Raw genomic sequence first — 15,270 nt, 5'->3', positions numbered from 1 at the left:
ACAGAGACGTTTTTGGATATTTTAGGCAGTAGAGGATAGAAAAATATGAAAAACTGGTAAGACTGAAAATGGTTGCAAAGTTATACAGCTAGTCAAAAAGAGTTAAAATTCTGGGAGAAAGTACGTAACCTGAAAACAATGTCCGATTTAAGGAGGTTTCTGCTTTAGACTGTCCACTTCGAATTTTTTTTTCACCTGTTCCACTGCATTTCTAGACATTTATTATTTTAAAGCTGTATATAAGTCGCCTGATATATACGGGTACTTATGTACTACTTGCCGTATTTACATGAGAGATACAATCATAGAAGACTTCTTATAGTTTTTTATATCTGCTGTGGTTTATCGAGTTCTTACAGTTCAGGATTCAACTCAGAACCATCGGATGTATCCAAACACGTTTACTGCCGGAGCAAGAGTTGGGACTAAGGCATTCAGTTTCTACCTCACTAACTTATCAACGTCATCTTAATAAACACTAAATTCAAAGACACTTACCCTGTTACTAACTTTTGACAAGACTCTTTAGCCAAGCACTGTTGTAGTGAGTTCTGCCAGATTGTGTGTGCACATGGCAAGAACGTGATACTGATGAAGAACAGCAATGCCAACGCCATTCTTGTACTGTATAATTCACAGTGTCTGCCTTGCTCTCCCAATTTTTACTCATAAACTAAAGCATGCTGTGCAGCTTACTTATTTATACTTTGTTAAAGTAATTCGCTCCCAGGCTTCTGCGGTTTTTATAAATCTAGACTGTAATGCTTAATGACATACGAAAAGACTGGTGCGGTTTTGCCGGACAAATTTGGCACAAAGTGTATGTTTAAATGCATTGTTAGATCTTATGCTTATACCTCTATTAGTTTTCGGGATATTTTTACAGACAATTCTTTCATTGTTTTTAATTGATTATTTTATAATCAAGCCAATTAGGATTTTCATTTGAGTGACATATGTGCCACTCTAAGGATGACTCTCTAATTGTCATAGCTGAAATAGAGGAGATGAAACTAGTTTATGGTCTCAATGAAAGCATCATGCAGACCACAATGATTTTAGCATCTTTTACACACTTGAGAAGGTAGAATTGCGCAGTCAACAAAAATTATGTATATATATATTTTGTATTTTGTATGACATTTTGTATAGCAAATTTCATTTAGATGCCGAAAGATGGCAATCAGCGAGTTTTAGTTTAGAGTTGATTTGTGGAAGAAGTACACAAGAAAGGTAAAACCTCACAAAAAAGCTCGTTGTCTTCTTATAACGGGATTAAGTGTTTTCTCTTCACCTCTATCCACTGAAGGAAAGAAGCTTAGCGATTACACAGAAAACTTACTTCGTTCTTATTTTGAATACGTTAATACCTGTACAAATTTTTTCTTAGCCGATGCAAAAATCTTCCCACGTCGGCATCTCGTGCATCCTTGGTTGCCTATTAGCACAAAGTATGAATTACTATGCATCGGGAAGTCCGAAAAAAAGCTGTGAAGCAGCTATTTTGCGTAGAGACAGACGGTGGCTCTCATTATAAAGCTAATCATTTATCAGTTGGAAAAATTAAAGGCTTTGTTTTTGTACATGCTCTGGGAATTAATTTTCAACTTAAAGTTTAATCCCCTTACTTGTCATCCATCAAATTTGCCAAATCTTCTAATTTATCTCAGCTCTTCAGGCTTTTAGTCTCTTAACAAAGTTGCTCTTCTACATCGCAGAAAGATCAAAGTTGCATTTTAGATTAACCTTCACCCTCAGGTCGTCGCAGTATAAAAAAGACACAGAGAATCCCTGGGTTGAGGTTGTGTTTTAGGCATGGCAAAGCTTGGTAGTAAACATGACAAAGCTTGTTAATTATCGTGAATTCACGAAAAGAGGTGTTGCAGACATTGACGTCGAAGATGATGACGAAATTCATCATAATTATATTTATTTGCAGATATTGACATTCTTTCTTTACATTCAATTCTAAGTACCCTAGGGTTAGTCCCTATCCCACTTATCAAATGCGCATGTATTTTTGTGAGACATTTTACGACACCTTTCCACGGCACTTAGAGGTTGTTAAATGACCAATGTTTGCACAACACTTTTTACAATGCTATTGTAGAAAAAAATCTTTATGTGAAACAGTAAATCTTTAAAAAAAGCAAGAAAAGTTGATTATACATACTGGATATAGTTCACAAGGAAGTTACTTTCGGGGTTACTGATGGCATGAACTAGGAATGTTAGAGTCTCTCTCTTTCATTCTCCTTACTACGATATTTGTTGTGAATGTAAAATGCTTTTCCATTCGCTTCTACAAACACTTCAAAAGTTTGCCAAATTTTGTACAATACAAGGGAGCGGGGGAGGTGAAGTATTTTCCGGCTAAAGGTATGTTTTTTAGAATTTTGAATCAAGAGTTTTTTGTTTGTTTTTTTCGGTTTATTTAATTCACGTGGTTAGCAGGGGTTAAAAAGATGATGCGGTCTATAGTGGTCATGCCATACAGCGGAAACTTCGTATTAGCATTTTTTTTTTCAGGTGGGGTGCTGGTGATACTCGACACAATATCTTGGAACAATCCTTTCAATATATATTTAAGTATACATGCCATATTTTAATACGTTTTGCACTTTTTTGATACATTTGCCTATTTTGACATGCTGTCTGGATGTATCGGTCAAGCTTCTTGATGATATTTTGAGCCATGTTATGACTCTACTGTCTCCATGAAAACAGACGATTTTATTTCCCGTCAAGCAGCACGCCACTCAAACACAGCGCATGTATTTTCAGACCGCGTTTTGAAAAAAATATAACAACAGCAAGGAATTTACCAAAAAGTAATAAATCAATAAATAAAAAAATTGATGTTTCCTTAAAAGTGTTGGCAACAGTGACAAAATTCTTCATCAAAAGCAAATAAGAGATGTCCATTTAAAGTTTGATGAAAATGTTTTTCATTTTAAATTTTTAAAATACGAGATTTTTTGAACTTTTGCCAAAGCTTTTGCTAAATGCAGGGTGAAAATATCTACAACATGCGGTTAAATAACTTTACGCAAAACTCAAAACAAGCGGCGCCATCTTTGTTTATATATATTTTTTGCTAAAAAAACAAGAGATCTGTCATTTCCCAAAATCGAGATCATGTAATAAACTGCGCTAACTTGATTATTTTCATTGTGTAATTTACGCGCTTGACTGCGGAGCGTAAACAAAGTCCGAGAACAGCGTTGAAATTTATTACATAAAACATAAAAAGCCGCGTTTGTTTACATTTTGTGGTAATTTATTTTCACACGTTACGTTATTTAAACGTTTTCCAAAATCCTGTTTTGAAATAACCAAATTTCTTTGCGAATGTTTTTCTTGGACGATATTTAAAATTTCTACTATTTCTACTATAAACTTACTAGCACTTACAGAATGACAGCGGAATTAAAAAACAAGATCCTAGAATGTTTCTCACAGTAATTTGTCTTCTTTCAACCTCGTTCCCAGGGTATCTTGTATCTTCTCTGACCCTGGGACGGCGATACGAACATGTTCGTATGAGGTTGGTCTCCTTTAGCTTGTTGTTCTCACAGAACTGTATTCCAATTAATTTTATATACCATTAGACGCTGAAGATCTCTGGAAAGATATCCAAATATCTTTTTGCCAAGAAGCTGGCCAACTTCAGCTTTAGGTGTCAGTGGAGTATGAAAAAAACCTCAAAAACGATTTTATCCGACCCCAGATGGGTTATGCAGTCAAACTGGTTGGTAAACTTGAAAATGTTTCTAACTTCAAATAAACCCTTACACGCGCATCATTCTTATTTAGAAAACGCTACAAGCCCTAGAAACATGGTCGCCTAACCACGCCAGATGAAAAACTCAGATTTTTTTCACTGAACACAAATTCTTATCACCTGTCAACTCAACATTAACGTTTCCTTCGCAGAAACAGTATTAAAACACAAAGGTTTTTCTACAAAACACCTTCCAGCTGCTCAATTTGGCTAAAGTTCATTTCTCTAAAATTCTCTCAAAGGAATTTACCGCGAAAGTCAATTCCCGAAATTTCACAATGATTTTACCGCGGAGGTTTCTTCCATAAAGTAGACTTTTTGATATATTAAAATTGAGTGGTCACGAGTTATGGCTAATAAATTGCATGCCGTTGTTTCAGTCCTACTCAAACAAACATTCTCTCTTTGACAAAAACAAAAACAAAAATCAAACGATCGCTAATTTTGCTTTGTGAACGAAAAATATACAGATGGAATTTTTTCATGTGTGAACAGAAACGTCGGTGAAAGATACTCCGTCATGAAGTGCAGCGCGTGTTTAAGTCACCATCGGGGGAGCGTCATCAGGAGCGGGTGCATTTGCTTCTCCAGAAGATTTCTTTGTGCCAGACACAATATCATCAATTCGTAGCAACAGCATGGCGGTCTAGAGAAAAAATAAATAGACGGTGAATACTACTCAGATGTCTACACAAAGTTTCTAAGAAGACGTCTACAAAAAGTAAATGAAGAAATTTCGTTCGCGAATCTTGAAATACTAGTTGGTGGCTAATTCTAATGCTATTCTTTCCATAACATGGAGCTAGAGTTACAGCAACGGGTGCTAAAAATTACCTCGATGGCGGTCTTGTATGTTTGAGCTTTCACTGAATAGCAATCCCACACACCCACATCCTTCATATCAGCAATAACGCCCGTCTCACCGTCTATGCCCCAAGAACTGTTTCCTCCTTCAGCATGCTTCGCCTGAAATTATAAGAACGCAAGGTTGAGCATTTGAACACTCCCTGAACGTAACATCAGCATGATATCCTAACAAGTATTTAATTCTCACAAATTATATTGTAACGTGATGTTTTCCTTTTTAATTTTCAGTTCTAAACAATTTCGCTGGGAAAAAAGTTGAAATCAAAAGTTTCGACGAGCAGTTGGAAGGAAAAAATTCCGTAATTCCAATTTCTAGATACTACAATTGTTGAGGACAGGTGACACACATTACATTTATACGTGATGACGGCATCGTCAAGTCGTCCACTAAACTGTTCAAAATTAACGTATAGTGATATTCTTAAGAAACGAAAAAGTACGTATTTAAAACAAATGCACGTGTGTGAATGACTGATATATGAAAGACTTACTCTCAGCGCAGTTAATGTTCGAATGACATTAGTTCCACAGTTTTGGATTAAAGTTTTCGGTATTACTTCCAGAGCACGTGCGACAGCTTTATAAGGCCACTGGATTACACCAGTTACACTTTTTGATTTCTGCTCTAAAGCCTACAAAAAAAAACGAAATATCCGAATTAGACTAAATGCATACAGTTAAGTGCTTAAAATACAAAGAAGATTTCGATTCTACGACTATAGGGATAAAAATTTCCATCCAAAAACTTATCTTAATAAAATCTAACACAGAGCAGTGTAAGAATAGAGAGTCCAACTATAACAAATCTAAGAGGTAACTAATACTATGAAACATACTGCACCGGACGAGCTGTTTTACAGATATATAACGTAAATGAAAGTTCTTACATGAGACAGAGCCATCTCTGCTGCACCACCTCCCGGTACTAGACGTGGATCTACCATAACGTTTCTTGCTACATGCATGGCGTCGTGAAGGTTACGGTCTACCTCGTTTAGAATATCTTTGCTAGCGCCACGCAAAAGAATCGTGCAAGCTTTTGGATTCTCACATTTTGTCAGGAAAGTGAAATATCTAAACGTTAATAGATACCTCAGTTGATACCAACTTCGAAGTAATTTAACCCTATTCGTGCTGCGCCTCTATAAACTTATTTTTGAAACAATTTTTTAAAAAATCTTTTAAAGCTTTAGGTTTTGTGACACTATTTTTTGTTTGACATATTAGTGTGATTAAAATTTAAACCACTTTTGCATATTCTTTTTAAGTATCTTAAATTTAAGGTTATTTCTTTTTCTTTTTTCTCTGACGTTGACGATATGGCAATTGCCAAAATGATAATTTTTTTAGAGGTGCTAAAAATAAATTCGAGCAGGTAAAATATTATCAACATACTCATCGCCAATTTTCTTGACTTCAAATAATCCACATTTCAAACCCATGTCTTCTTCTTTGATCTCTTCTGGTCGATTGACGATAGTTGCCCCTACAGCCCTATAATAAAAGAAAGATAATATAAATGCTATGGAAATGCTAGGTATAGTTTTATTTCCTATGCCAAATCTTATTACCTAGCGATTCTGTTGTTGTCTGTTTTCTTCAGCCGACGAAGAACAGTTATTCCAGCCTTGACTAAGTAATGCTGTGCTAAATCTAAAAAGAGAAATGTGGAAAAAAAATACGAGTTATGTCTCATCCTTACAATTTGATATCAAAAAGAGGAGCATGCTAAGTTGTCAAAATAAATAAAATTTAATTCAGCACAAACCTGAAACACCCTTTTCTGTAAACACCAAGGTTGGTTTTTTCTCGATAATATGGTCGCACATTTTTTTTATAAACTCCTCTTCTAACTGAAGAATGCGATTGAAGTCTGCGTCTTGACTTAACTCTATATTGGTTTGACTCTCTCCTTTTTTATATTCTAAATTACAATCCAGTAACAATATGCGTGGATTTTCGATCCTTCTTTTCATTCTGGGGTGAGTAACATCTTTGTTGATCATTATACCATCAAGGACACAGGAGTCTTCTAGTGTGCCTCCTGGGACCTTCTCTACCTTCGCATAGCGTTTAATGTCAATTTCAGTACGACCACCTTGTTCGTTTATACACGTGCGAGTTGCTTTTAGTGCCATGTTACATGCAAGTTCCGACCTATGAATTTTAAAAATATAAATTTTGTATTTTAAAAGACAGACGTCCCATTGATAGCATACAAAAACATACTCAGAGTAGTAAAAGAAAAAGAGAACACCAGTATTTTTTTTAAAAGAATGAAACATCATCATAAAACTGGTATGGGTATGAGTGAAACTGGTAGAGTGACTGCGCAACAAAACACTTTTTCCACAATATTTTCATTTAAGTAGAAGTTTTATAAATGTATGTTTATAGTCACCACAGTTATCACTTCCCAGAACATAACGCACTACAAAATCTAAATAAAGATTTGCATTTTTTATTATTTTTTTCAGTCCCGCTTATTTTTCAATGTTACTTTAAATGCACATAATGTAAGGGAAATGCGTTTAACTGGACCAGCTAATATGATTTCCAATACTTTTTAGGTTGGGGTAAAAGGAAAAGGGAAATACCATTGGTTCATAAATTTAGTTCCCAAGCAACTTTTTAAAATTTTCAGCATTTCCTCATCATTGTTAATGTCAACTGGAATACTGATCTGTTCTTTAAGGATTTCAAGCATGTCGTCAAGCGCTTTACGATACCCCAAAATAATAAGCGTAGGGTGGATTTTGTCTTCGATAAATTGGCTGGCTACTGAAAGAACCTCTCCTGCCAAAATAACAACAGAAGTTGTTCCATCACCAACTTCTTCATCTTGTGTTCGGCTAATCTCTAGCATGCTTTTAGCTGCCGGGTGTTGCACTTGGATTTCACGCAAAATGGCGTTGCCATCGTTGGTCATCACAATGCCGCCCATAGGATCCATTAGCATTTTTAACATAGCTTTCGGCCCAAGACATGTTCTAATAATATCAGCAACAGTCTAAACAATATTTTCAAAATATACAAGAACTTCCAACCTGTTTTAAAAACAACTAATTTGAGGACAGTAAATGGTGTTAGTAAAGGCCGACTTTTCATTGTGTTTTGTTGTGCACACATGTAGTAGAATTCATATTATTTCAACAGGTCTTAAAACTGATTGGGGAGATTCAAGGCAAAAGTTTATTTTTGTAACAATAGCTGTATTTTGTCTGTTAAAAACGGTTGCACAAAGCTTTTTTTCTGACCTTCTGCAAAGTAATTCACTTATGTTGATGGCCGAACACGTGGAAAAATCCATGGGTTAATGATTTGTCTATTAATAAAATACTTGTTGTAACCTGTGCGAAAATCTATGGGGTTGTCAGTCTTTAAATTACACGCTTTTCGTGTTCCTGTTGCACAAAACTTTTCTTGCAGACACATTATAGAGACTAGTCGTTAGCCTGTCTTTTAAATTTACACATCGCAACAAAGTGCAGTAAATTAATTAACACCTGTTTAGAAATAAATGAAACAATTAACACAAGTAACCCAAACAAGCAAGGCATACCTTTGCTGCTTCAATGTTACTTATTTGCACTTTCTTTCCACTCTCCCTCTTAGTGTTGGTATCTAGAAAAAAAAAGTTGATATGATGCCGCAAATAAAATAAATAGGTTAAACAAAAAAACAAACAAACAGGATTTAGTACTTTAATGATATTAGGCAGTTCAAATAGAAGCCAGTAAACAACCTCATGCACAAAGTCACATGAATTATAAATTCCCAAAATGCAACTCACTACTTTCATAACCTGGTCACACAAAAAACAACCTTCAACCCAGGAGTCAGTTTTTTTTTGTTCTTCTTTAACGGTTCTAAAGTCATATTTAAGCATTTTTATGCTTCTATCAAGCAATTCTACCTATTTAAATCATTTGCAACTGCTTTTTATTATCTCAAAGTCAATGCTCTACCGTTTTAACCTTCTTTCAGGTTTGAAAAAATAAAAAGACGCTATCATGGACTGAATGACATCATCTAAATTTTGTTATTCCAATTTTAATACAATGTGCTAAATGCTCGTACACTTTAGCCATACAGAGCCCTTATACAGCCTAGCCTTAATAAGGTAAATATGTGCCGACATTGGGCCTATCAATCAGGGGAGAGTGATCGCTATTGCTCACGCAAAGACTTGTCCAATTGTGAGAAATGCGAAACTATAGTTGAGCCATTAATTGCGCACAATTCATATTTTAAAAATATATTAGAAGCTTGCATCTGCATCTTTTTTGCCCTGATCATGTCGGGTGACTAGATTATGAACGCTGATATAATAGCTGGCCAGGCAGCCATTATATCAGACAACATTGATGTATTTTTGTCACATCATTGAAAATTAGGTATGGCTAAAGAAAAAAAGTCTCAACGTAATTTTACTCTGCAAGAACACCATTGAAAACTAGGCAATTTGCGTTTCATTTGAGAACAACAACTTTGGCACTAGGGTTATTTGCTTGTCAGAAGTGATGATGAAAGATATAAAAGCTGGTCAGCCCTGATTATGTTTGTTCTATAAGTGCCAAATAATATTTTAACTGTTGTACATATAGGTGCCAAATAATATAAAAATGTGCCGTACATAAGCCAAGTTGCAATGACAAAGAGGGTTTTTTCGACCGTTTTTACAAAGGCCTTTGACTAGTCATGTCACAACGATGCCTTGAAATCTTTTTTCCGTGCAACTGGAATATTGCCTTTTAACAGATTAAATAAAGATCACGACCTTTTTAGACCTGCAAATGTCTATTTGGAACCGGAGAACCAGATTTTGAATCACCAAGGGAAAAATGATGCTACTTTGCTGTCTGAGCCAAGTTTTCGTGGTGCATGCAGGATAGATAATCCGTCAAAGGTGAGAAATATGGCTCAGGTTAGTAGCAAATTTAGTGGAGTCAAGACGAACCAGCTACCGCAAAGTAGCACAACTCTTCCTGGTGGATTAAGTGCTACTTTACTAGCAACACAGGCTAGTAAAAACATATTTTTCTAAAACGTTTCATGGAAGACTTTGACATCTCTGACGATAGCCTTTACCAAGATATTACGTTACCCGGAGATTGAAAGATAACAAAAAACAATAAACAAAGAAGGACTTTCTAAAACATATGACCAGTGATGAAGCCATTAAAAAAATCGACTAGAGTTAATTAAGGAGGCTAACTGACAAAAGAGATTTGCAAAAGCAAAAAACAAAGCCGCTACAAAGTTACCCAATCTATAGTAGTGACACAAAAATCAAGTCGCCTGCTTAAAAAGAAAAGGTTTTTAATGGAGTGGACAATGAGTTGGAGGAAGAAGAGACGAGTTGGAGGATGTTGATTATATCTGTGGGGAATGCGAAAAAATTATTTGTGGAAGGGGAGGTTTGGATTCAATGCGACCAGTGTTTGGCCTGGTTTCATGTGGCATGTACTGACCAGAAGAAAAAGAAAAAGAATGAAATTGATGCACTTTCACAATGGAAGTGCAAAAATAGTTCATAATTTCTAGTTTCTTTTTATTTCACGACGAAAAATAAAAATTGGAATGACACAGATACTTTATTTTTGTCTTAGTTTGCCATAAGCGCGTAATTGGTTGAGTAAAAAACATGTATAATGACGTCAGACTAGTTTAATAGTATCTCAAAAGTGTTATTTATTAACAGCGATTATTCCTAAAAAACCATAAATAATGCTATTGGTGACCAATGAAGATGCATATTAAGCATAATATTGGGTGGTCGAAATAGGGCAATTTTGACAATATTATTATTTTTGCTGTATACCCAGTGTCTATTTATGCCACACTTTTGAAAGCTGTTCGTGAGTTTCAGTAATAAAGTAAACACTGGGCGTATATGGGCGAACCCACTGTAGTTAGCTGGCTATGTTTCTGTAAAATGTGTGAAAGAAAATTGGTCATCAATATCATGAGTTTGCTGACTTGTTTTGTTAGGTTCAAAAAATTATGTCACATATGATGCAGTGTTCTAACAAGTGCAGAAACTGTGATAGCAATTATTTGCAGATGCTTATAAAAAGATGAATACACCTTTAAGATAATTTTAGAAAACCAACACAACCATCGCAGCTTATTTTGCGATCGGAGGAGGCAAAACATCACACTTTTATAAGAGTTTATTAAGGAGAAAACAAGTTTTTTTGTGATAACTTTTCTTGCCGCGTTTTGTTTTTAATGAAAAGTACATTAATGTTTCCTGAAAATTTGAAAGAAGTTGATACGACTGAAGTTAAAAAACTGGAGAAAACATGCTTTCGTCTCTAAACAAACTCTCATAAAAACACGATTTTTACCTCTTTTTTTACGATATTGTAAAACGATGGAGAGCCGTAGGAACGCATGTACAATTGAATTATCGTAAAGGTGTATTGCAAGGGTTGACCTGACTGGGGTTGTATGCGATTGTTTTATGGCTTATGATGAGCTTGTACACATAAAAAAGTATTAATGGTGGCCTAAGTATTGTAGTTATACAGCATACTAGTAAAAAGCTTGACCTGGTGGCTGTTGTGCGCATTATTCTTTAGCTACAATAAAATTATTATCCCCTCCTTCTGAAAGTATTAGTCACGAGCATGAAACTTTAACTTTTTACAGTGATACTTACTTAAAACCATGACTGGTGCACGCATCATCTTTGCAATATCTTTTTATTTATGCTTCCACTGTAATATTTTAAATAAATATGACCTGTTTGCAGCAGTATGTTGTCTTTAGTTGCCCAACACCGAACCGACGCTCCTTCACAAACCCAGAACATTCGGAAGACATATGGCCATAATTTACGCTGGCGTCAGCAAATCTTAATTTGTGCTAATATGTGGAATGGTTTTATGTCTTTCCAATACACCCATAACAGACGGAAAATAACCATTCCGTAAAATTGTGCTTCTGATGTTTTTACCAAAGTGTAATGGCGGCGTAAGCACTTGCAAGTTAGTATTTCAAGCGTTCTTGAATCTTTGATGAGATAATGATAAGCTAGATTAATGAATGTACAATATTTTCGTCACACTTCGCGCAATTTTCCAGCGAAGGAGGTTTGGGTCTTTTGGTGACGAATTGTTTTTAATTTGACAAATCAATGTCAACAAACACGTAGCTACCGACCAAATTCCGTGAACGTCTTCACCTTTCTCGTCTAACTTTCTCCTTTCACTGACCACAATGGCTGGCTATGCCATGGATTGATTATCAGGGCGTCATGCGTGTTCATCGCGTAAGTAGGTAGCTACAAGTTGTTTGTTTTAAATGACTAGATGTGTGTGTATATATTTTACATGCCTCTAGCCTCCACAAATATTGGGGATAATACCCTGTCTATTATTTCCAGGAGAAGCCATGGCTTAGATGGGGAGTTCTAGAGTAATTAATGCTTGTTTTGACAGACAACTTTCTGCAACATCCAACGGTCCACACAGTGTGTCATCTCCCAAATTTCCCTCACATGGCTTGGGTTAACCCCCGGAGAGGGCTATGGTGTAACATTCACTCTCCCATATAGACCATTTTGGAGATTATGCGCCATTATGGATTTTCAAAGCCCGGTGGTGCAAGCTGAACTTTGAACACTAGCTATATGATGTAGTAGAAAACTCTCTTAAACACACACAAAAAGAAACAAGTTTTGTATACACTCTTGCGTGTTGAGGTCTTCCTAATGTTTTTATCTAAGTAATTTATTAATGAATTATAAATAGCAATTAAAAATACATGTGTAGGACGAAGGGATACTGAGTGTGTTTTATTATTATTTTTGACTCCTATTTAATACATTTAAAATTTAATGCTGAAGTGGATATTTAATCAACTTTAAAAATATTTTTACGATCGAATTATGCCTCTTACAACGTATGAGGATTTTTTAGAACTTAGTGTGAGGCAACTGACTGACTTCTTGTCAGCTCTTACAACGTATGAGGATTTTTTAGAACTTAGTGTGAGGCAGCTGACTCACTTCTTGTGGACTGAGTAATAGTTGAGTTAATCGCCAGAGCTTTTTCTGCAATGGAACTTATTATGCCAATAATTCAAACAAGCTTCACAGAGTAATTTATTTATTTATCATCAATATTTACACTTTAGTAATAAATTACGGCTATAATTGCATGTCCTGATAAAAAACCAATGAAGACATTCGTATATATAACAAAAGATCATGTAAAATATACATTGTGACTGAAACAAATGACAAACAAAAAATCGTCTAATAGTCTAGTAAACCAAACTTATCATTTTTCCCTTTTTTGCCAAAACTCTTTATTTGAGAGACAGAAAGAGTTCAGATGAGCCAAGAAGCAGGCTGAGTCTCCGTAGAATTAAAGATGTTATCCAGATAAGAAGATTGAATTGGCTGGGGCACTTGGAAAGAATGGAGGAGGATAATTGGGTAAGAAAGTGTAGAGACTTGATAGTTCCTGGGGCAAAGCCCAGAGGCAGACAGAGAAAGACTTGGCAGGAGTTTATAAGGACAGACTTGATACAGAGGAAGTTGAGTTTAGATCTAACTCTAGATCAGATTGGAAGAGGGTCATTAATATACCACGTCCAACCCATGCTACCATGGAAAACGGACGTTAAGCCGAGAATGATGATGAATGATGATAATATTTTTCCATAAGTGAAGCGTACAAAAAAATTATAGGACAAAAGCGAAAGCAAGGAAAAAAGACAGGTACTCTTTCTAATACCACTCTTGAAAGACTCAAAGATAGGAGTGTTTAAGTAGACGGATCAAGATCAAGGGACAAACATACAGATTAGTAAATTATCACTGAAAAACAAAATTATAAAAATATCAAAATATTAAAAAAAATATATTTTTTTTCAATTAAAATGACTAGTGACTCTATTCCTAAAATCTGCGACTGAACCTGTTACTGTTATCTCTTAGGCAGTGTATTGAAAAATTTTACATCCATTATAGAGAAGAAGCCGGATTATTTTGCGAGCTCAAGTTTCACTTTGGAATAGATAACATTGTAGAGTTTTGACAAGTATTTTGACAATGGATTATAACTCTCTAGATCTTCACAAATATTACAACCTAAACATTTTTTACAAATCCAAAAACAAAGTTCAAGTCCAAATCCAGTAAAGTATTTCCAAAATCAAAAATTTCTCTCTAAAGTAAGTATAATCCAAGTTTAAAATCCAATGCTAATATCTTTATAATGCACGAAGCAGGTACACAATTTTAAATATCTAAATATAAAATGAAATTACCTTTAACCAAGCATTAATTACTAATTACAGCCTTATAGCTAGCTACAGTACAGTGTTCTAAAAGCATTTGGGAGACCTCTAGCTAGCTAGCTAGCTAGTTTAAAGATTTTTAGGATATATTAAGTTGCCTTTATTGCACAAAAAGAAATTAAAAGTACAAATATGTGCCTAATAAAAGTATTTTTCAAAATATTTATAAAAAAATTGGTATCACAAAGTTAAAAACAGATAAAAAGCAAAACTGTCCTGCCCGCAAGCACGTCCATAAGGCAAAAGACTGAATAAAACGTGAAGTCCAAAGTTCAACTTGCAAATTCATTATGAAGCATAAATTCCAAAATGGTCTATTAAATCGCTGTTAGGAGAATCAAACCCTGGTCTCCTGCACAATGTGCGAGGGGTATATCCACTAAACTACTACACAAGACATTCACTTTTTTGGTACTGTCAGTGCTATAGCGGAATTTGTTTTCTCTGTCACTAAATTGACGCGTAAGTCTCTGCTGCCGTTTTTGCTGTGTTGAGATGTCCTTTAGTGTTTCTTTGTAAGAACAAGAAGTAGTGACAGTACTTATTGACCCAAAATTATTTCTTGTTTCATTTCTTACCTAGTTTTGAGGCACTCTCTTCTGTAAAAGATTCCTCTGTAATTATTTTTTGAGGCATTGAGACACCTCTGTTTAGTCAGATCATTGCTAGAGCTGTTTTTTAGATAATCACGTAATTAGGATTGTATACGTTATATACTTTTAATGGTAGCCTTTAAAGTTAGTACAGTCATGGGCACCCTGGTAATTCCTGTTAGTCTTTCCAGAGATCAGGAAACTTTTTAAACTGTCTCCCCATACTCCATGTGTTTTGCCAATTTAGAATGAGGAGACCATTTAGGATAACAAATAATAATTAAATTAAATATTAAAAAGAAAACAGATATTTATATATATTATGTATATAATATTCTATATATTCGACCCAGTAGAAAAATTCCATTTATTTCATGTAATATTTCTATTTTACCACACAAGGTAAAGAATAACCAACATAGTTTGATTAAAAGAGTTAAAATTATATATTCATAAATGAATTTCTTGAATAATCAATCCATATAAATTGCTACAAGTTTGTAATGCATGTTAAAAATCGATTAAAAGCCATTAAAAAACAGTCAGTACCCAGGTGAAGTAATACACAATAGAACAAGCTCTAAAAAGAGAGTAAAAACAATACGCATCAAGTAACATGTGTGTTGCTTAATTCTTGTGTCTCAAATGTTAAGTATTCTGACGTTACAGCATGACATCAATAACTTTAATTTAACGTCAATAGCTTATTTT

At 34.9% G+C, this 15,270-nt stretch overlaps 1 protein-coding gene across 1 annotated transcript; it reads right to left on the bottom strand.

Annotated features, from left to right (window-relative positions):
* Window positions 1-4,211: 4,211 nt before the first annotated feature.
* Window positions 4,212-11,480, bottom strand: LOC130641556 (T-complex protein 1 subunit gamma-like). Its single transcript, XM_057448407.1, has 10 exons — window positions 11,319-11,480; window positions 8,214-8,275; window positions 7,249-7,661; window positions 6,420-6,808; window positions 6,223-6,304; window positions 6,047-6,145; window positions 5,539-5,725; window positions 5,143-5,283; window positions 4,619-4,750; window positions 4,212-4,430 (listed from the first exon to the last, which is right to left on the bottom strand). Exons 1-10 carry the CDS (start codon window positions 11,344-11,346, stop codon window positions 4,323-4,325), a joined length of 1,641 nt encoding a protein of 546 aa, XP_057304390.1. The 5' UTR covers window positions 11,347-11,480; the 3' UTR covers window positions 4,212-4,322.
* Window positions 11,481-15,270: the final 3,790 nt, after the last annotated feature.

Source organism: Hydractinia symbiolongicarpus, chromosome 1, assembly GCF_029227915.1.
Source record: "Hydractinia symbiolongicarpus strain clone_291-10 chromosome 1, HSymV2.1, whole genome shotgun sequence".
Taxonomy (NCBI): Eukaryota; Metazoa; Cnidaria; class Hydrozoa; order Anthoathecata; family Hydractiniidae; genus Hydractinia; species Hydractinia symbiolongicarpus.
The sequence above is the reverse complement of the archived record's forward strand: the minus strand, read 5'-3'. Positions and strand labels throughout refer to the sequence as shown.